A 21,507-nucleotide genomic window follows, 5' to 3' on the forward strand; every position below is an offset into this window, starting at 1 on the left:
CACACAGCCTCCATCACCTTGACCTGTAACCCTGGCTTCAGCCCCAGCTCCCAGGTGTACTGTGTCCTCCAAGAGCGCAAACCTGCACTCGCACCTCCGCGGAGAAAACCTGGCCCGGGCTTCTGCTCTCAACTCGGGGTGACCTTGGTTGGGTGTTTCCCTTCCCTGGGCCTCTAGTTTCCCTACTTGTAAAATGGTTTGAGGGCAGACTTGGTCCTTGAGCTCAGGATCAGTCTCAAAGCGTTTTTCGGCCCTCAGATGCACCTCCCGACCCTCAGCTGCTCCCAAATAGATGGGGGAGACTCCGGCGGATACCTTCCCAAACTGGGAAGCTTTCTCGGAATGGGCGGCGGCGTGATAGAGCGGACAGAGGTGAAACACTCAGTGGAGGCAGTCCCTGATTGGCTGTGGGAAAAGGGGCGGGACATAGGTGGGCTGAGGGGCGGTGCCGTTGGAGACCTGACCCGCAGGTTTAGGTACCCAGCGAATAATGGTACGTTGTTTTACTTAATCCCCTCCATTTAAGGACCCGTTTAAGAATGCCCAGTCAAGATCCCAATACTAGCAATTTATTTCAATTTAAAAAAAAAGATTTCAATCTTGGTCTAGTCTTGATAAGGAAAATATTCAACACAGCCGTCAAAGTCAGTAAACCGCTTTTTTCCTCCCGTTGGCAAAGTCAGCAGAGCACCCCCAGCTGTCTCCTCCCCTCCTTCTCTGGGCTCCTCTTTTGCCCTGCTAATGCCAAAATGCCACACATCAAAATAATATAAATTGCTCCCCTTGCTTGTGCTTAGGGCTCAGACCTTGGGAGATTACTCCCCTCTGAGCCTGCCGGTGTAAAATAAAACCTCAACACTCCAAGACCTCCGAGTGCCACTTGGTTCTTCCGTCAGTGATCCAGTCCAGGTTTTCCAGTATTCTCCATCACAGTCTGATCACAGAATCAAGGCATTTTAGGCAATATACCTAATGGGGAAGCCACAAGGCCCTCTTTGCCTCCCTCCACCTCCTCCCTAGCTTAGTTTTTTTTCTATATGGCATGGGGAATCATAGCTGCCCTCCCTACTCATGCCACAGAATGATGGCCCAGGGAGATGTGTCCAGGAGCCTCAAGAAAAGCAAAGGTCTTGGAGAACAGAGCTGATGGCATGGGCATCATCAACTTCCTCTTTCACCACCTCCTGGGTACAGGCTCACTCATACTCTACTCCTCCCAGCAACCTTGCCAGCTTGGTGTGAACTTTTTCACAGATGGGGAATAAGAGGCCCAAGTAGGGGAAAGGACTTGTCCCAGGTTACACAGGGTGCCATTGGCCAAACAGACCATGATAAGGGCCTCCAGTTGACAGTGCCTTCTCTCCTATAGCAAGTAAAAGCAGTGAAAAACACAATCAAGTAAAAGCAGTGAAAAGTTGAGGCCACTTGGTCATGAGTGAAATTTGCAACTGGGATTAAGACCAGGGCGCAGGGCATTCAGTGTGGGGCTCTTTTCCCCTTCCTCCCTGTACCCCATTGTCTTAATGAACTTGTCCCACAAATCTCACCAGGGGTAACTCCACCAACCCCTCCCTCCGAAGCTGTGGAGGGAGTGAGGGGTGGGTGGGTGTGAGGTTTTCACAGTCCTAGTGCTGGAGGTCCTGGGGAGAAGAAAGAGGTGTGGAGGACAGAGGAGCAGCCTCCCACACACACAGTATGAGGGCTGCTGTGGTTGGAGCCTGTTTCTCCTCCCTCCCTGCAGGCCTGGGAGAGGAGCATGGGCACCACCAGGTTGGCAGCTTTAGGGCTGCCTGAATTACCTCTCCAGATCCTGAGTCTGATTAGGTTCCAGAGACAAAGAGTGCTAGTGTGTGCAGAAGGTGCCCAGGGAACCCCCTCCCTACCCGGCCCTTGCCTGGAATTGGTCACCTGGCTTGGCTGGAAGGGCCTCTAGGCAGGTTGGGCCAGATCCTCCCTCCTTCATTCTGCCTTGAGCCACAGGGGAACAAAGCTGGATCAGTCCAACAGGTACAGATGAGGACACTGAGGCCCAGAGAGGGGGCCTGACTTGTCTAAGGTCACACAGCCTGGACAGAGCTGGGCCAAACTGGGTCTCAAGCCTAGACAACCAGCACCTTTTCATATGCCCACACCTGTTTCCCTTTCTCCCCCCACACCATCGAACCTCTTGGAGGCCCAGCAGGCATCTCAGCACTACAGTCTACCCTGAGTGGGTAAAGTTAAGTAAGGTACAGGGTCAGCATTGTGTGACCACAGTGAGGTCTGCAAACCCAGTTCCTGGCACAGACTCCCTGGCCAAGCCCTATGTACTATACCTGCTCCCTCACATTTACTCCATATAATCTCTGCTGAAGGTCTTGGGGAGGGATTCACCCACCCCCATCCCAGCTCCAGCCTAGAGATGCGGGTCAGGTGTCCTGGAGGCCCAAAGCTCCAGAGGCCTGGATGGCCCCTGCTTTCCCTTATCTTTTCTTAAACTCTAGATGTGCAAGGAGCTGCCACCAGTCTCCATGGCAAACGTTGCCCCTGACCTCCAAAGGGCCACAGCCCAACCTTCCTTCAGACCCCCAATCTTCCAGAAAAAGGCATCTGGCATCTTGGGAGAGGAGATTTGAGGGGTTGGGAGGGTCTCAGCCTGGGCCGTTTTCCACAGCTTCCTTTGGGGTTGGGGCCTTTCAGGACCCTATTTTTATAGCTGAAGTTGGGCTAAAGGGCCCCTGGCACAGCAAGGTACCGGAAGGCTTCCGGCACATACTTAGCATTGGGTCTGTGCTGGGCCCTGGCTGGGCACTGGGGACCCAGCACAGGGCAAGACAGACAGGGCCCAGTCCCGGAGCAGCTACCTTCCGGGGGTGCGGGAGCAGGCTATAAACAAGGCAACAAGGTCAACTTTGAAGAAGTGCTGGGAAGAAAACAACCCAAGGGATGTGGAAGGAGGAGCCAGCCTTATGAGAATCTTGGCGGAGTCCTGGCAGAGGGAACACCAAGGGCAAACCCTGGTCAGGAAACCCTCAGGGAGGAGCAGCAGGAAGCTTTGCCTGAAGGGTAGAGGCTGGCAGGGGTCTGGGGAAGGGGCCAGAGGGTGTCCTAAAGGGTCACTGCATCTCTGGGGGCAGTGGGGAGGAACGCCCATGTCACAGAACTGAGGGGAGTTAACTGAGGGCCTGGCGCTGGAGTGTATGTGCTCAATCAACTGTAGCTGCTTTTTGTTCACCGTCCAGAGTGCCCACCACTCCCTCCAGGGCCATGGTCTAGGTGGGGCCTGCTGTGGGTTTCCACGTGGGTAGGTAGGAAGAAGAAATCCAGGCCGGGCACAATTGTACAGGTCCAGGCAAGGGTTGGGGATCCCCAGCCCTGCCCAAGAGGCCCAGGCCAATGGCGTCATTGAGGCCCCTCGCCAGCTCCGGGGCAGGAGGCGACTTTCAGGAGGACGCTTTGTCTGGGCTGCGCCAGAGCCATCGCCAGGCGGGCCCGACCACCTGGACTTAGTCGAGGTGGAGCAGATGGGGGAGCAGGGGTTTCCAGGTGCTCCACAGCTCCCGGGCAGGTCTCGGCCAGCCCCGCCTCCCGTCCTCGGGGCAGGTGTCTCCAACCCCCGTCGCCCTGCTTTCCAGCCTTTTTCCCCCTTACTCCGGCCATCCCTTTGATCCCGGGCCCGCGGTCACGGACCCCTCCTTCAGGGGCAGGTTAAGGGGAGGAGTCGGAGCCCCAGAACACGGAAGAGGGGGATGGGCTCAGAACAGATTTCAGGGAACGAGCCTTCCTGGGAGGTTGCTCCCGCTCCCTCCAGCTGTCCCGTGGTATCCGGGGGTCCTCTCCGGCTGCTGGAGGAGGGCGTCGGATGCCGGGGAAGGAGGCGGCCCAAACCCCCAGGGGTCTCCCCGCCCCTTCGGGTTCAGTCAAGCAGAGGTGAAACCTGAACTCAGGTTGGGGGCGGGGCTGGCTCTTGCGCCGACTGGGCTGGCCTGCGCCTCCACCCCCGTTTTCCTTCTACCCCTCTTTTCCCTGCCCCCGGGCCAGCTTCTGAAAGAGTAAAGTCGGGGTCTTCGAGCCGCTGGAGCAGGTGAGGTGGGTGGGACTCAGTGCGGGAGGGAGGAGCGGGCGGCCGTCGGGCCCTGCCGTCCAAAGCCAACCCGCTGCTCCCCTTCCCGCGTGCACAGGGCCGGCGATGGAGCCCGAAGCCCGGGGGCGCTCCCCACCCTGAGGGCCCAAGCAGGCGGCCATGATGCCCCGAGGGCGCCCCCGGGCGCTGGGGGCGGCCGCTCTGCTCTCGCTGCTGCTGCTCCTGATTGGATTCTTCCTGTTCCGCGGGCACCCGGAGTGTGAGCGCTGCGACCGGAGGGGCGAGGGTGGTGCTTAGGGATCCTTGTCCTGTCCGCTGACGCCACGTGTCCCTCCAGACGGGCGGCCGCATGGGGTTGCTGCCCTGGAAGGAGACCCACCAGCGGACCATAGGGGCCACAACAGCTCGGACTGCGTGCCTCCGCGGCCGCTGCTGCCCAAGTGCGAGGTCCGTGCGCAGGCCCTGACGACGGGAATCTCGGGCGCCGCTCCCCCAGCCCAGCCTTCTGGGCATCTGAGGGAATCACATTACCAAGCACAGGCTCTGGCACTGACCAGCGCCTCGGGTCTCACCTGCTCTGCCCTCGGCCTCAGTTTCCCCATTTGTGAAATGAGGGGTTGGACTCCCGCAGCCACCACTCTTCCCTAACTCTGATGCTGGGGTGGGGCTACTGGAGCAGGGAGCTGCTGCTGACCTTTCTGTGCTCCCCCTCCCCTCAGCTCTTGCATGTGGCCATCGTGTGTGCAGGACATAACTCCAGTCGAGAGGTCGTCACCCTGGTGAAGTCCATGCTTTTCTACAGGTACTGTCGTGTGTGTGTGTCGTGGGCGGGGAAGGGTGCACGGTGGTCAAGAGTGGGTAAGGTAACAGACTCTGGCAAAGTCTTGAGTTCCCTGCTGAGATCTCAGAGCTCTAGCTCCCCCATTCCTGACAGTGTCCCCTTCCTTCCTTGAAGGTAGTTGTAAAAATATCCTGAGCTGGATATGGAAAGGCTTTTTGCAGAAGTTGGTGCTTTAACTTCTGAGCCCCTCAGGGTGGGCTTGTCTCATGTTGTTCCTTGGACAGCCTACAGCTTTCCTCCTCTGTCCTTCCCAAAGGAAAAATCCACTGCACCTCCACTTGGTGACTGATGCCGTGGCCAGGAACATCCTGGAGACACTCTTCCACACATGGATGGTACCGGCTATCTGGGTCAGCTTCTATGATGCTGATGAGCTCAAGGCAGGAGCCCTGGCCCTTTTGTATACCTTTCAGCCATCCCAACCCTCTCCTTCCTCCCAGGGTTTAGGGGGCAGACGAAGGAGAGGTTAGAGTTGCCAGGATCCCCAGGCCCATCATACTTACTTAAGTTCAAATCTCTCACCCCTCTGGAGCTCACTCCTCTGCTGTGCTCAATGCCCTGTCCTTCCCATCTACAGACCCAGATCTCCTGGATCCCCAACAAGCACTACTCTGGCCTCTATGGGTTAATGAAGCTAGTGCTGCCTGGGGCCCTGCCCCCTGACCTGGCCCGTGTCATTGTCCTAGACACAGATGTCACCTTCACCTCTGACATTGCAGAACTTTGGGCACTCTTTGCCAACTTTTCTGGTGAGAGGCCTGGGACCCCATCCCACCAGCCCCACTCCCTGGCCTGTCCAAGCCCCCCTGTTGCCTAGCCCTGAGTCAAGGTCCTGTGGCAGCCTCAGGCAACTCACTCATGCCCTCCCTCCCAGACAAGCAGGTGATCGGTCTTGTGGAGAACCAGAGCGACTGGTACCTGGGCAACCTCTGGAGGAACCATAGGCCCTGGCCTGCCTTGGGCCGGGGATTTAACACAGGTGGGGACAGTGGTGGGGGGTATGCAGGAGGGGTGGCCTGAGGCACTGGGCAGGGCACAGAATGCTGGGAAGCCCCCTAGGAAGCATAGTGCTATGGAAAGAACACTGCGAGAAGAGCCAGTTCCAACCTTGGCTGTTGTGCTGGATGGCATTGGCCAAATCACTTGGTCCCTCTGAGCCTCAAGTTTTCTCATCCATTAAACACGGGTGATTTTACCAGCCCTAGGGGTACCAAGTGCAAGAAGATGGCCATAGAGATGTTCTGTAAGCTGTGCACCTCCCCTTCCTCCCAAGAGGATTGACGGCAGTCAAATAATAACAATAAGTCAAAAATCAAAAAATAAACCTTAATGACCGCTGGCTCCAGGAGCTAGGTCATCCCAGGTGGGCATGACGACCTCTCCCCATGGGCAGGCGTGATTCTCCTGTGGTTGGACCGGCTCCGGCAGGTTGGCTGGGAGCAGATGTGGAAGCTGACAGCAACGAGGGAGCTCCTCACCCTCCCTGCCACCTCTCTGGCTGACCAGGTCTGTGGGAGCCTTTGAAAGGAGAGGTGGGGCAGGCCGGGGGCCAAGGAGTGATGGCTGTCTCTGCCCAGGACATCTTCAATGCTGTAATCAAGGAGCACCCAGGGCTGGTGCAGACCCTGCCCTGTGTCTGGAATGTGCAGCTGTCAGACCACACACTGGCTGAGCGCTGCTATTTGGAGGCGTCTGACCTCAAGGTGAGTGGGGCAGGGGGCTTGGTGGTGGTGCAGGGCCAAGGATGGGGACTCCTGCTGCCCGCTCCCATTCCCCCACCAACACTCTCCTGGGCCCCAGGTGATCCACTGGAACTCACCAAAGAAGCTGCGTGTGAAGAATAAGCACGCAGGATCCTTCCGAAACCTCTACCTGACCTTTCTGGAGTATGATGGGAACCTGTTGCGCAGAGAGCTCTTTGGGTGCCCCAGCCCACCCCCACCTGAGGCTGAGCAGGTGAGGAGCACCTTCCCTTGCCATAGGAAGGCTCTGCCCCTCTCTAGAGTGGGACCTGGCCCTGTCTGGGGACTTGTCCTCCTGTTCCAGCCCTGCCCCTCCTCTCTCCTGGCCCCCTCAGTTGCAGCAGGCCCTGGCACAGCTCGACGAGGAAGATCCGTGCTCTGGGTTCCGGCAGCAGCAGCTCAGTGTGCACCGTGTGCACATCACCTTCCTGCCCCATGAGCCACCACCCCCCAGGCCCAATGATGTTACCCTAGTGGCCCAGCTCTCCATGGACCGGTGAGGGTACTGAGGGCAGCCCCAGGGAGCATAGCCTGGGCTGGGACTGGGAATTTCTGAGAAGAGGGCTTCATTTGGTAGAAGAGCTCTCACTGTCTAATGCTTGAGGAGTTCCTGAAGTTGGAGACGCTGGGTATGGTGGAAAAAACTTGGGCTTTGGGAGTCATTCAGGCATCTGTAACTGCTCTTCATAGTTGTGAGACCATGGGCAAGTCTTAATCTCCCTGGACCTCAGTTTCCTTAGCTGTCAAATGAGGGAGTAGCCACTTTGTCAGGGTAGTTGTTAAGGTTAAGAAAGACCTGCTCAAAAAGTGCTTGGAAGGAGCTAAGTCACTTACCGGGGTGCCCACAGCAGCTAACCTGGGGAGGCATTCCAGCCCTCCCTGGGCTGACCACCTCCATCACCCCAGGCTGCAGATGCTGGAAACACTGTGCAGGCACTGGCCAGGCCCCATGAGCCTGGCCTTGTACCTGACAGATGCAGAGGCCCAGCAGTTCCTACATTTCGTCGAGGCCTCGGTGGTGCTCTCTGCCCGGCAGGACGTGGCCTACCATATGGTTTACCGCGAGGGTCCCCTCTACCCTATCAACCAGCTTCGCAATGTGGCCTTGGCTCAGGTCGTCACGCCGTATGTCTTCCTCAGTGACATTGACTTCCTGCCTGCCCACTCCCTCTATGACTACCTCAGGTAGGCCTGAGGGAGAGGAACAGTGTGTGTGGGGTGTGGCAGGGTGGCAGGCACCTGCAGGACCCAATGCAGTGTGTCCCAGCTCCTTTCTGGGTCTCAGTGTTCTCTCTGAAATGGGGTTCATATTTGGGCAGGAGGGCCACATTGTTTCTCTGGGCTGCCACAGGAGAGCAGGGGAGGCTGGAACCTGCTTCCCATAGCAGCTACACTTGTGTCTGTCTTCTATGGGGCATCAGGGTGAGCTTGACTTGGAAAGTTATGCCACTAAGAAAGTAAGCAAATCACCAGGTCCAGAGCTGGAGACAGCCTTCTGTTTTCTCTCCTTTCCACGATACACCTTCCTCAGGGCCTCCATCGAGCAGCTAGAGCTTCGCAGTGGGCGGAAGGTAGCTCTGGTTGTGCCAGCATTTGAGACCCTGCACTATCACTTCAGCTTCCCCAGTTCCAAGGTGGACCTGCTGGCCCTGCTGGATGCTGGTGCTCTCTACACCTTCAGGTGGGGGAAGCCACTGCTCTACTCCCCTTTGTCGCCCTCTGCTCCCCAATGAACTCCTAGCTTCAGCTTGGCTCCTTGCCCTATCCTGCTCCACAGGTACCACGAGTGGCCCCAGGGCCATGCACCCACAGACTATGCTCGCTGGCGGGAGGCTCAGGCCCCATACCATGTGCAGTGGGCCGCTGACTATGAGCCCTATGTGGTGGTGCCGCGTGACTGTCCCCGCTATGACCCCCGATTTGTGGGCTTTGGCTGGAATAAAGTAGCCCATGTCATGGAGCTGGATGCACAGGTGAGGGAGTGCTTTGCTGCCTCCAACTTCAGTTTGAATACCTCCAGGCCCAGGGAGCTCACTGTACCAGCCCAGTGTGACACACTATACCAGTAGGCAGCCCTTTTACAAATTCCACACTTCTGTAGAACGAAAACTAAAATTGCCTGCCCCTGGGCCCTTGCTTTGGCTTTCAGGGGCTACTGAATAAGCCTGCTCCCATCCCTGGAGCTGCCATCTACCCTAAGCCCAGGCAATGACTGTCCCTCTGCCCCTACCTCCACAGGAGTATGAGCTCCTGGTGCTGCCCGAGGCCTTCACCATCCACCTGCCACACACCCCAAGCCTTGACAGCTCTCGCTTCCGCTTCAGCCCTACCTATCGTGACTGCCTCCAGGCCCTCAAGGATGAGTTCCACCAGGACTTGTCCCGCCACTATGGGGCTGCTGCCCTCAAATACCTCACTGCCCTGCAGCAGCCCCAAGGCCCCACCTGACCTTAGGCTGGGCCTGCGCAGTTCACCCCTACCCTTTGCCTTGGCTCTTGTGCACACTCCCTGAAGACACTGGGGCAACCTTGCTGACCTTCCCACCAGCCCTGCTATTTAAATTATTTAAGTCTCTGTGGGAAGGGCTGCAGTGGAGCACCTGTGGGTTGGGTTTTAGGGACTTCCCTTGCTGCTATCTATGCCTGGGGTCTAGTCTCTGCCCCCACTGGTTTGGGGCTCATTTCACCATCCCCAGCTCTACATCCCCTTTTCATAATTAAAGTTTTAAAAGCACTTTTTCATGTTCCCCTTGGCTTGGGGCATGAGGGCATCAGTAAGCCCTGGGAGGTGCTGGTATCGCTGGGGTCACTGGAGGACCTGGCCATCCCCTGGAGGATGACTGGAATATGTCTTGTCCACCCTTCCCCTGCCCCAAACCCATCATCATGAGGCTGAGAGACTTTATTTGGCTTTATTTAGTAAAATGTTAAAATAAATAAATACAAATTGATCAGCTGCTCTGTATTCACCCCCCACCCCCCCCACCCCCCCTCAAAACAAAAATCAAACAAACAAAAACAAAAACTTTGAAGCACAAAACTCCAAATACAAGTTCTACCAAGACTGAAATCACAAAGGGCGTGGACAAGAGACAGGATTGGGGGTTGGCTGGCTCTTTTCTGCTCAGAGCTTGCTGACCTCTGACTGCCTGTCCTATCCTGTCTGACTACAGCTTACCCTTGGCTGAGGGCCCAGTGACCCTGGAGAAGTGCAGGGCCCAAGTTGCTGTGGGGGACAGTGGGGTCCTCAGGGAGGCAGGAGCAAAGCAGAACTTAGGAGCCCTGCCGTTCCTCTACAAGGGCTATTTTTAAGAGCTCCACCCTGGCTCTCTGGAGGGGATAACCCCCAGCTTCCTCCCTTTTACTCTTGGGGGAGGGCCAGAAGAATCTTCCCTGGGGCCACCCCCTCCGATCTTGGAGGGTAGCTGACTCTGAGAAAGGCTGTAAGTCAGTGTGACTGTGGGTGTCCTGTTTCCTGCCAAGGGTGCCCAGCTGAAGGGTGGGGGTGAGGCTCACAGTCATTTACACAGAGCACAGCTGCCTCCATCCAACAGAAGCCTTGGAATCTGGAGAACCCAGGGTTTGGAAGATGTACTTGGGCCACCATCCATCCTATTATCTGAAGAGACTTTTGCCCCTGCAGTAAAAGTCTCCTAAATTAATAAGCCCTTTGTATAAATAAGAAAGACCACACCCTGAAAGGGAGTGAACGGAGGAACCACTTAGAATGTGTTGTGTGGGTGAGGAGTGAGAGCCCAGGGAGGCTGCTGGCCTCAAGAGAGGAAGTACCAGAAATGACTGGAGAGGCAACTACGTGCAGAGACAGGTGAGCTGGAAACCCAGTTACCCTCATGGAGAGGTGTGGGGGAAATGCTGTGCCCATTCCCACTACCTGCTGAGCCTGAGCCAAGAAGCATTGGGGACAGAGGCAGGCCCTCTAGGGAGACCAGGCTCTCAGATGGTGCCAGCTGGAGGCTGCCGTGGCCATGCTGCAGGCCCTACACAAGGGAAGCCCCACTAGGGGCTGCCCCAAGCTGGGTCTCCTTGCCAGCAGGCTTGCCCCCAAGGACCTGATAAGGAAGAAACCAGAATTCTGGAAGAGCTCAGCAGAGGTGAGACAAGACCCAGCAGGCTCCGTGGAAGAAAAGGCCTGTGGTTGGCACTGTCACGAATGCAAGCTGGGAAGATGATGGCAGCGTGACCCCACCGCCTCTGGGGTGCAGTGCCTGAGCTTGGTGCTGACAGGGGGCTTCTGACTAAGGGCCCTGTGGGCAGCTCCTAGTCCAGCTGCTCCCTGGCCTGAAGTGACTACAAAGCCAGCTGGTCTCAGGTATGTCCGCCAGGCATGGGAAAAGAGCCCCACATGGAAGCAGAAGAGGGCGGTGGAGGCAGCTCAGGCGAGGCAGTCTTTCTCAGGTGGTCACAGGCACCCACAAGCCTGGGGAGACAGACACAATCGATCGTCTCTGGGCAGGACAGCGAAGCAAGAGACTGGATGACCAGAGCCTTTTCTCTGCAGTAAGGAAAGTTCTGGAATTTGAGTCCAGAATGAGGGTTTGGGGGTAGGATTGATTTTTGTATTGCATACTAGCTCACACCTGAGCTTTAGGAAGGATCCATATCCCAACCCTAGACAAGGTCAGAGTGTGAATGCTCACGGCAGCAGGCAAGACTTAGCTCTGTCTCCACCCCCTGTCCCAGCCCCAGACTCCTCAGGCAGCTCCTTTCTGAGCAAAGGCCTCAAGTGATAGTAGTTTCTAACTTCTTTCAAGAAAAGATGGATATTATGCAGCCACCCCCAGCCTCTAGGCCCAGAAAGTCAAATGGGAGAGCTCTAAGACAGGCCTACAGCCCACTGCTGGGTTCTGAACCACTGCCAGCTATTCCTCCAACTAGTCCAGGCATTGCCAAATCTCCCTGACTAGACATAGCACCTTGGTTTCTGAATGAGAAAAGGGAGCTTCTCTCTGTTCCCCAGAGGCAACCAGTGCCTGAATCTGAGGCCTGTGCAGCCACTCTTAATCCCCTCTTCTGACATCCTTGGGAAGCTGAATGGAGAGGGCTGGTAGATGAGACAGATGTTACCTAAGAAGTGTCTCTCAGTTTCAGGATCCATCTTGGTCTCTCTGAGCTTCCCTGAATGAGGGAGAAACCAAGGGGACCTTATCTGCCCCTTCTAAACTCTGGCAATTACAGGGCATGGGGCAGGCTTGGGAGAGATGGTCTGGGAGGGCTGGGGTGCAGAGCCTCTGCCTCCCTCTGTTGGCCAGGTATGTGCAATGGGCAAAGGCCTCCAGTGGGAGCACAGATCTGACAAAATTCATTTCTTACAAGGCAAGATGATAGCAATGGTCTAAGCCTTTCCGAATGTTGGTTTTCTTAAGAAGACAGGCCAAGCAGCAGTTCTGACTAAAGGTCACCCAGGAAGTCTGTGGGTGGACAAAATGGAGTGAACTCCCTCTCTGGTACCTAGAGCCTGCAGGCAGAGAAAGCAGATGGAGATTTAGACCTCTCTTCAAAAGCAAGACACACAGGAAGGCCACCCAGGGGCTCTCTGTCTCAGAGACATCATGTACCTCAAGACACATCACTCCTCCTTTGTTCTTTCTAAGCACCAAGGACTGATGCAGACAGCCTGCCCCCTGTACCCTCCTGCCAAGGCCAGGTGCATGGACACCAGTGAGCTTCATTGGCCATTTCCTTCAGACTTGTCCCCCAGGCACTCATAATGCTGGTGGCTGAAAGACCGAGAACAGCACCAAAGGAAGGGATCTTATTTAGGCACCAGCCTTTTACTCTAGCAAAATCCGAGGAGACAATGGGTAGGGCACTGATACCATCCACACTCCATTTGGGCTTCAAAAACAGGAGTCCAGATCCCTGCACCAAGAAGAGAGGACAGTCTTTCTGAGGTGGGGAGAACAGGGGGAGGGCTCCAACCCTGCCCACAGGCTGCAGTGCCTGGAGGACAGAAATCGTGGAGACTAGCCCACCAGTCTTGAGACACAAACACAGCAAAATGTCATCATGATCAGCAGGTTCTGTGCTAAAAAATTATAACTACACAGCATTTTCTCCAGTTCTGACACCTTTTTAATAGAAATCACTGTTTTTAGGAAACAAATAGCACTTTTGTAATTTTTTTTACAATGTTTCTTACCTTGATCTTAAGTAACACTAGGAAGACCTCAATATCCTTTATTTTCCTTTTTAATTTAAAAAAAAGTTGTTTTCCCCAGATACAAAGATTTTTGCCCTTGCATAAAAAAAAAAACAGTGCCCCAAACGATGACACAAGGACTCACACAGACTCACTGGACCTCACTGACACTATGACGCCTATTCTACCATGCAAGGTCTTGACTACCCTTAATTGGACTGTCAGCCTGAAAAACAGCTTTTCTATTCCATATTTTAGTTTTTGTTACCAAACAAAGTAAAATAAAGAACAAAATAAAACTTTTAAAGAAAAAAACAAAACCAAAAATTTTTTAAAAAGGGAAAAGAAATGTCTCCATTAAATTCACACACACCTGGGTCGTGTGCTGCTTTGCTCAGTATCTTCTCTTCTTATAAATATAGAAAAGGGATGGAGCTTGTTTTCAAGTAAAATCACCGATCCACCTTCAGTTCCTTCCCCAATACACACACCCTTCTTTCCTGCTCCCCCGGCAAGGGCCCCGGGAGGCCAGCTCAGAGGCAAGGCCTGCTTGTTCTCAGGGAAGGGGAGGGTCACCCACAGGATGTGCGCCCATTTGCCAAAGCAGGGAAGGAACTTTGGGAGCAGGGGAGGTGGCGGGGCCCATGGCGGAGGAGCAGAGTGCTTGAGAGAAGAACCTGGTGGCTTTTCTTGGTGTCCATCTCTCCGTGCACCGTGCCCCACCCCAGACAATATGAAATACTGCTTATTTGATTTACTTTTCCTGTCCCGGCTCCCTTCCATTCTCTCCCCATCCCTCCTCTGGGCACTAGGGTTTGTTAAATCTCGACTTCCTTTTTTTGGTTTTATAGTAGTGAAAGTTTAGAAACAGGAAAGCCCACACACTCTTTGGACTTGTCTTCTCTACCTCAACAAACGGCTCGACAAATAAGGATCTGAAACCTGCTCTCCTCCCTCCGCCCGTCCCTGCTCCCCACCCAACAAAACAAAAACAAACCCATGGTGGCTGTGGAGGCTGCTGCAGGCACACACTGGTGTATAATAGAGAGAGTAAATATATTATTTCACTTGGCATGGTGCTGGCAAAGAACCTCCAGCTGGCACTATTTCATGTAACATGGTCCAATCTTTGCATGTACACACAGAATAAGAAGGATCAATTGGCAAACTCTGGTGCCCCCTGGCACAAGCATCTTCTCTCTCTCTGGAACCAAAGAACCAAAAGAATTCTGTACTTTCCAGAAGAAATCCGGCTTTGCTTTTCTAGAGTCTTCAGTGTTTGGCTCTCTTGGCTCCCGGGATCCTGTGGCTGTCCCTAACAGGGCTGTTATTTAGTCTCTTCTCCCTGGTTACAGTTTGCCGTGCAGCTCTGGGAGGAGGGGGAAGGGGCCGGCGTAGAGGTGGCAGCGGTGGCAGGGGACGCACAGTCTGGGCCATTGGAGATGGCCCCCACAGTGGCCTCAGAGTCTACAGGTTTAGAGAGGTCAATGCCGTGGATGAGGCGGATCAACTGCTTTACCTTCTCCAGGGAGCTGTGCATCTCCTTCTGCCGAGCCAGGATGGTATTCTTCATTTCCATGCATTTCTGCAGCCAATGAGAAGGGCAGTGGCACTGAGCCTCTGTGGCCTTTCTGAAAGACCTGGCAACCCTCTCTAGGAAAGGAACCCCTACTGGCCACTGTACAGCCCTAGACTTCCTTCTGCTACACAGGAGTGGGTGCTACAAAGAAGAGGCCCAAGTGGAAAGCTAGACAGGGCAAGTGAGTGGTTGAAAAGCAGCTCTACTGCACACTAGGACTTAAGATTAAATGGAAATTACTGCTAGTATACGATAAAATAAGAGTCATTAAAAACAAAGCTCCCAGAGCTGTGCTGAAGTTGGCTAGGGCAGGTTTTGGTAGGCTTCTGCCAGGGCAATGAGTGCTAATGTGCTCAAGACCAGACTGAGCTTTCCAGGGTAGAAAACAAGCCTATGGTATCTGGATTCAATCTGAGTACCTACTGAAGATCATTTGGATAGCAAGAATGTAGAGGCAGGACCTGGGGCAGGTCAGTGATATTTAGAAGAATCAAACACCATAGCGAACAAAAGCCCTTCTGCTTTGATCATGGACTTTAGAGTCTTTTGCCCTTTTGCTCCCTGCGTCCCACACACCTGCTGGCAAATACAGAATCCCTGCTGATACAGGGATACAACCTCATTCCCACTGAACAGGTCAGGCTGTTCCAGGCCAGTATTTACTTCCAATACTTGTCTCTAGAAACCCCTCTTCCTCAGGCTGCTCAGGAAAACCTGGAAATGCTATCTATCGGCAGGGTCTGGAAGAAAGGGCAGGAAGGGCCATGTGGATCAAACTACCAACTAGGGTGACGAGAAAGAATCCCACACAGCAGTCTACTCTGCATCTGCTGCCGTCAGGGGCTCCGCACAACCTCCCACCAGGAGCACACAGGTGGGGGCTATACCTGCAGTTGGTACTTTATCTCTTCAGCCTGGAGACTGAAAATCCTCTCTCAGATCAAAGCTAAGAGAAGGTTCCAGAGCTTGGCTGAGGCACCACATTCCAACGGCCACCAGTACCTGAGGGCCCAAACTCTAACTGGAAGCAAACTTTGCATCCACCCAGGTTAATCTGTGATAATAAACTGAAGGACCTGAATCAGCCCTGGGAGTGTATATACTGTTACGTACACAAAAAGTTCTGCATCTCCGTATCTATCACTCAATGCATGAGGTTTACTTACACTTATAGAATTGCTGAGCTGTTTCACCTTCTGCTCTAGTTGTTCTCGTTCTTGTTTTAAATCTGAACTCCATTTAAGTAATTTTTGTTTCTCTTCTTCTTTTGCTGAAACAAAACAAAAAAACAGAATAATTTTTTTAAAATTTTGGTATCATTAATCTACAATTACATGAGGAACATTATGTTTACTAGGCTCCCCCCTTCATCAAGTCCCCCCCACAAACCCCATTACAGTCACTGTCCATCAGCGTAGTAAGATGCTGTAGAATCATTACTTGTCTTCTCAAAACCAGAATAATTTTGACAACAAATTACTTGAAAAGGCCAGTGTTCAGAAAGCTTGCCAAGAAGTCATTTTTCCCGAGTTCCCCCCTGAGCCCCACAGCCACTGTACAGAACCAGCCCACCTGGACTTCCTTTTATATGCATTAAGTACATTAAGAAAATTCAGTGGATTGGGTCTGGCTTTACATAAATAAGATACTACTTCTCATTGTTCCTCCTCAAGAAAGTACCATATAAACCTTTCACTTCATTCAATATTAACTTTAAATTTCCTTTCGAAAACAACACAAATACTGTCTTCCAGTACTTTTATTTTTTTGAACAAGGGGAAATTTAAACAAAAGGAGGTATGGATAATTCTTTACCTGCTTTGTAGGCAATATAGGAATGAACAATTGCTAAAGTTCCAGGCCATGGAATTGCTTCTTCCTTCTTTAGCATCTGAAAAGAGTTTTAGGATTTTACCTTGAGAAGGAGGTATAAACACACATTCTGTGTAATAACAAGCAATGTTTTCTCAGCTATTGGCAGACAAAATCCAGGGCGGCAGTGTTGCGAAGCCCTGGTCTATAGTTTCTGGACTACAAAGTTCCAAATAGCCTGAGAACAAGGTTCTGTAATAGCAGGAGCCAAGCCACTTGAGCCCTGGCTTAGAAAGAGGCTAAGCCTTGGCTGGTAATGCCTATCTTTTTACATATGCCACACGACTCCCAAATGCTCCCACAGCCAGAACAGTTAGCACACAAACTGCAAGTATGCACTATGGCAGCATCCACTGGCAATTTCGTCCTTGACCTGACATGTGCTACCTGTCTCAACTTTAGCTTTAAATGTCCCACAAAGACAGCCTGACCAAGAAAATGAGGTATCAGATCCAAATACTACAGGATAATCTATATCCTGTGTAGAAAATTATCTGAGGGTCACAAAGCAGCATGAGGAAGAGAGCAGAGAGAGAAGTGTTTCTACTACATCAGGGAAACACTAGGATGAGGACCAAGATTAAAAGGGGAAAACCAGAATTCTCTCAAACAGGATTCCAAAGAATCCTAAGCTATTGGGCTTATTTATTTATTATTAATACCTTACCCAATTCCAAAAAGAGACAATTTGTAATAAAACATAAAGACACATGGACAGTTGAGAAAAAGAGATCAGAAACCAAACAGAGGAGGAGAGAAGAGGTTAACACAGTTGATAATATGTCTGGCTTTCAAGTCCATGAAATATTATATTACAACAGCTCTTTATAGTTAGTTCTCTGATCCTGATGATACCACAAATTAAAAGTGAAACTGTTGTTACTTGAATTAAACAATAATTAGGAATCTTCCTTTAAGGATTTTATTTCCAAAGAGGAGTTTCAAAGTCACATACTAGGTTTGGGCCATTCTTAGAGACTGAGGCAAAAAGCCCTATGGACTTTTAAGAATGTAAGTCATTTCAAAAAGGGGGACAGTTACTGTCTTGTAGTCACTGTTGTCACTGTCTCATGAACAGGACAGAGAACTTCTGAGAGGATGGATGCAGTGTGGGTGCGGGCTGTGCTGTGAAAAGATGTAGCCTAGAAAACTACCAGAGAGAAAAAGACTCAGCCATTCCCCCAGCTTAGAGGGGAAAGAAGTCCTTCTGAATGAGTGGTCTTCCTCTTCCCCCTGCCTGAGCCACCCACAGTACCTGGTCCTGACATCTGGGACAGATCCACATGCCCTTTGGAATTGTTTTCAGAGGAGGGTCTAAGCAGTCCAGGTGATACACACGGGAACACGTGTCACACATCAGCAACTGGCCACTTTTTCTGCATACGCTGCAAAAATCCTCATGAATATCACCCTATGAAATTGAGAGGAAAGGTAAAGGAAGGGATAAAAAAGGTAAAATTTGAATGTTAACATGCACATTCTGGGTACATACGTGTTTTAGGATAATCAGCTGTGCCCCCTCCAATACTAGAGTATTCAAGAAAAGAATGAATTACTAATGGCACAAACCCCAACTGCTCCACAAAGCTGAGGTTCTCCAGGCAGGGACAGATTCTCATTTTAAAGTAGGGTTTACAGGAAAGCTCTGTAGTCACCTGGGACAAAATTAACTTTACAGGTGATAGCTCAGCATATTATGCTTTGATAGAGTCCAACCCACAAATTAGAAAGTTTAAAGACATCGAAATCCATTCATCAAAGTGTTTCACAATACAATACAGTTCAAACAATTATTACCTATCATTTTGGGGGTAGTTTAGAAGGACTGGGAAAGAAGACAGATAAGAAATGGAATTATACTAAACTCTTTACTTGCTCAGGGAGAGAAAAATACAGTTAAAGTTCAAGTGGGAAAAGATTAAGTCAGGAGCAAATTAAACTCATATAAGATTTCCAACCTGAAGAATTAAAAAAGCCAAAGCAACAGCTGAGGATACTCTTAAAACTAGTATTTGGCATTTGCTGTTAAATGGACCATTCTATTTTGTGAGGCTTTATTCCTCCCTGCAAAATACTTCACCAGAAGGAAAAAGAAGAGCAGCCCCAGTGCACTCTGCCTGTCTCCCCACCCCATCAGGGCTAGTTTTGGTACTCAGGTAAGTCTGCTGGAGCTCTCTGAACAGAAGGCATCATCAGAAAAAAATAGATCTACTTAAAATTTGGAGGGAGAACACCTGGAAAAAATGAGGTTTTTCAGCAAGTCAATCTCTGGCCTGATCTCTGAACAGGATTAATGCTGCTGATAAAGACACCAGGGATGGGAAGACTGAAGGAATGTGACATAGGTTAGAGAGCAAGGCATCATCACAGCTAGCAGCAGACCCTTTCCACTTTTACTGTGTTGTTTTAGGTTTCTAGGCTATACTGTCAGAAGGCCTAATTGCCTAATTCTGCACAGAAAGCAATGACATACAGAGCAATGCTCAAGTTTTCCTTTGATATAACCCCTCAGCCATCACCACTAGAAGGAACCTGTCCTCTCAGACCTTCTCTCTGAAGCAAAGGAAATGTTCTCCATGATTCCCTAGGGCACCTAGCAGTGGAGAAAACTGGATGCAAAAAATTGTAAGATAATCAGAGTGTGGATGGATTTTTAATCTTTTTAGTGAAAAAAAGTTACCTGTGGGCAGTAAAAAAGATACTCAGTACACATGCAAAAATACTCAAGAGAATGCAGCCTCACGGTTCACCTTGAAGGCCCAGAAAGAGGTTAAGGTTTCATCCCTCAATTAAGTGTAAGATTAACTGTAACTTTTCAGTCTTAAAATCAGGCTGAGGGGTGTGTCTCTTCACTAGAGAGTTAGTTTTCCTTGAACCTTAGCCTCATGCTGTAAGTCTGCATCTTTATGAAGTTTACATGAATCACAGATAAAATTATCAGTGATGAAATAAATGAGACAAAACGGGCATCTTATTCTGAGGGCTTTGTTGGGTAAAGAGTTCTGCTTACTTTCCTTTGCTCCTGAGTAAGGAGAACATCAAGAATTGGAAGGCAGAGGGTACAAAAAATAAAGGTTAAATAATTTCTTTCAGTTTTCTAAAGGAAAGAAAACTTCCTATCCTATTACATTCTATAGCAGCAGTTCTTAATCTTTGTGGTATCAGGACTCCTTTACACTCTTAAAATTACTAAGGACCTCAAGAGCTTTTGTTTATTTGGGTTTTATCTATTGATACTTACTGTATTAGAATGTTTAAAACTTTAATTTTGAAATTATAGAATCATAAGAAATTACAAAAATAGTGTTATTAAAAATTTTTTAAACCCCAGAACATCCAAGTACACAAACTATTAGCTATCAGAAAGATGACATCATCACATATAATACAGTACCTGGAAAACCCACTGTTCATTCTTGAGAGAATGAGAATGAAAATGGTAATATTTTAGTATTATCATGAAAATAGTTTTGATTTTATGAACCCCCTGAAAGAGTCTCAAGGACCCCAGACCACACTTTTAGAACTATAGAGATGAATATAAAATGCAAAGACATCTATTCATGATACAAACTCTCAGCAAAATGGGTATAGAGGGCAAGTACCTCAACATAATAAAGGCCACCTATGATAAACCCACAGCTAACATACTGAACAGCGAGAAGCTGAAAGCATTTCCTCTGAGATCGGGAATAAGACAGGGATGCCCACTCTCCCCACTGTTATTTAACATAGAACTGGAGGTCCTAGCCACAGCAATTAGACAAAACAAAGAAATACAAGGAATCCAGTTTGGTAAAGAAGAAGTTAAACTCTTACTATTTGCAGATGACATGATATTGTACATAAAAAACCCTAAAGACTCCACCCCAAAACTACTAGAACTGATATCGGAATACAGCAAAGTTGCAGGATACAAAATCAACACACAGAAATCTGTGGCTTTCCTGTATACTAACAATGAACCAACAGAAAGAGAAATCAGGAAAACAACTCCATTCACAATTGCATCAAAAAAAATAAAATACCTAGGAATAAACCTAACCAAAGAAGTGAAAGACTTATACTCTGAAAACTACAAGTCACTCTTAAGAGAAATTAAAGGGGACACTAACAGATGGAAACTCATCCCATGCTCGTGGCTAGGAAGAATTAATATCGTCAAAATGGCCATCCTGCCCAAAGCAATATACAGATTTGATGCAATCCCTATGAAACTACCAGCAACATTCTTCAATGAACTGGAACAAATAATTCAAAAATTCATATGGAAACACAAAAGACCCCGAATAGCCAAAGCAATCCTGAGAAAGAAGAATAAAGTAGGGGGCATCTCACTCCCCAACTTCAAGCTCTACTATAAAGCCATAGTAATCAAGACAATTTGGTACTGGCACAAGAACAGAGCCACAGACCAATGGAACAGACTAGAGAATCCAGACATTAACCCAGACATATATGGTCAATTAATATTTGATAAAGGAGCCATGGACATACAATGGCGAAATGACAGTCTCTTCAACAGGTGGTGCTGGCAAAACTGGACAGCTACATGTAGGAGAATGAAACTGGACCATTGTCTAACCCCATATACAAAAGTAAACTCAAAATGGATCAAAGACCTGAATGTAAGCCATGAAACCATTAAACTCTTGGAAGAAAACATAGGCAAAAACCTCTTAGACATAAACATGAGTGACCTCTTCTTGAACATATCTCCCCGGGCAAGGAAAACAACAGCAAAAATGAGTAAGTGGGACTATATTAAGCTGAAAAGCTTCTGTACAGCAAAAGACACCATCAATAGAACAAGAAGGATCCCTACAGTATGGGAGAATATATTTGAAAATGACACATCCGATAAAGGCTTGACGTCCAGAATATATAAGGAGCTCACACGCCTCAACAAACAAAAAACAAATAACCCAATTAAAAAATGGGCAGAGGAACTGAACACACAGTTCTCCAAAAAAGAAATACAGATGGCCAACAGACACATGAAAAGATGCTCCACATCGCTAATTATCAGAGAAATGCAAATTAAAACTACAATGAGGTATCACCTCACACCAGTAAGGATGGCTGCCATCCAAAAGACAAACAACAACAAATGTTGGGGAGGCTGTGGAGAAAGGGGAACCCTCCTACACTGCTGGTGGGAATGTAAGTTAGTTCAACCATTGTGGAAAGCAGTATGGAGGTACATCAAAATGCTCAAAACAGACTTACCATTTGACCCAGGAATTGCACT

General features: G+C 50.2%; 3 protein-coding genes across 22 annotated transcripts in view; 2 read left to right on the forward strand and 1 right to left on the reverse strand.

Moving 5' to 3' along the window:
* Window positions 1-866, forward strand: part of MAPK8IP1 (mitogen-activated protein kinase 8 interacting protein 1) — a 31,726-nt gene extending 30,860 nt beyond the window's left edge. The window contains exon 12 of the mRNA XM_057507601.1: window positions 8-866. Within this exon, the coding sequence (XP_057363584.1) occupies window positions 8-29 (22 nt within the window). The 3' untranslated portion in view covers window positions 30-866. The remainder of the gene's footprint in view (window positions 1-7) is intronic.
* Window positions 867-1,639: 773 nt separating this feature from the next.
* Window positions 1,640-9,596, forward strand: LARGE2 (LARGE xylosyl- and glucuronyltransferase 2). Of its 5 annotated transcripts, none has more exons than XM_036891878.2 (15): window positions 1,640-4,063; window positions 4,161-4,322; window positions 4,401-4,510; window positions 4,783-4,865; window positions 5,161-5,284; window positions 5,482-5,653; window positions 5,779-5,883; window positions 6,298-6,410; window positions 6,482-6,607; window positions 6,705-6,860; window positions 6,982-7,142; window positions 7,787-7,831; window positions 8,178-8,327; window positions 8,424-8,619; window positions 8,885-9,596. In XM_036891878.2, the coding sequence occupies exons 2-15, from the start codon at window positions 4,223-4,225 to the stop codon at window positions 9,092-9,094; spliced, it is 1,851 nt and encodes a 616-aa protein (XP_036747773.1). In that variant the 5' UTR covers window positions 1,640-4,063; window positions 4,161-4,222; the 3' UTR covers window positions 9,095-9,596. The 5 variants fall into 5 exon arrangements, with proteins under 5 accessions (XP_036747773.1, XP_036747772.2, XP_036747769.2 ...); XM_036891874.2 differs by having other exon boundaries at window positions 1,643-4,063; window positions 5,161-5,254; window positions 7,553-7,831; XM_036891873.2 differs by having other exon boundaries at window positions 1,644-4,063; window positions 7,553-7,831.
* A 4,248-nt stretch (window positions 9,597-13,844) lies between these two features.
* PHF21A (PHD finger protein 21A) overlaps window positions 13,845-21,507 on the reverse strand; it is a 265,112-nt gene continuing 257,449 nt past the window's right edge. For all 16 annotated transcript variants that reach the window (XM_036891883.2, XM_036891880.2, XM_057507605.1 and 13 more), the window contains 4 exons: window positions 17,512-17,667; window positions 16,200-16,275; window positions 15,551-15,654; window positions 13,845-14,390 (listed from right to left, as the gene is read on the reverse strand). In XM_036891883.2, the coding sequence (XP_036747778.1) occupies window positions 14,133-14,390; window positions 15,551-15,654; window positions 16,200-16,275; window positions 17,512-17,667 (594 nt within the window). In that variant the 3' untranslated portion in view covers window positions 13,845-14,132. The remainder of the gene's footprint in view (window positions 14,391-15,550; window positions 15,655-16,199; window positions 16,276-17,511; window positions 17,668-21,507) is intronic.

This window comes from Manis pentadactyla, chromosome 9 (assembly GCF_030020395.1).
Source record: "Manis pentadactyla isolate mManPen7 chromosome 9, mManPen7.hap1, whole genome shotgun sequence".
NCBI lineage: Eukaryota > Metazoa > Chordata > Mammalia > Pholidota > Manidae > Manis > Manis pentadactyla.

Bases quoted from the DNA above. Each gene is read 5' to 3' on its own strand.
- LARGE2 (XM_036891873.2), top strand. From the start codon at position 4,223: ATGATGCCCCGAGGGCGCCCCCGGGCGCTGGGGGCGGCCGCTCTGCTC. The intron at 4,323-4,400 runs GTGAGCGCTGCG...GTGTCCCTCCAG, and splicing joins GTTCCGCGGGCACCCGGAGT to ACGGGCGGCCGCATGGGGTT. The intron at 8,328-8,423 runs GTGGGGGAAGCC...CCTGCTCCACAG, and splicing joins GGTGCTCTCTACACCTTCAG to GTACCACGAGTGGCCCCAGG.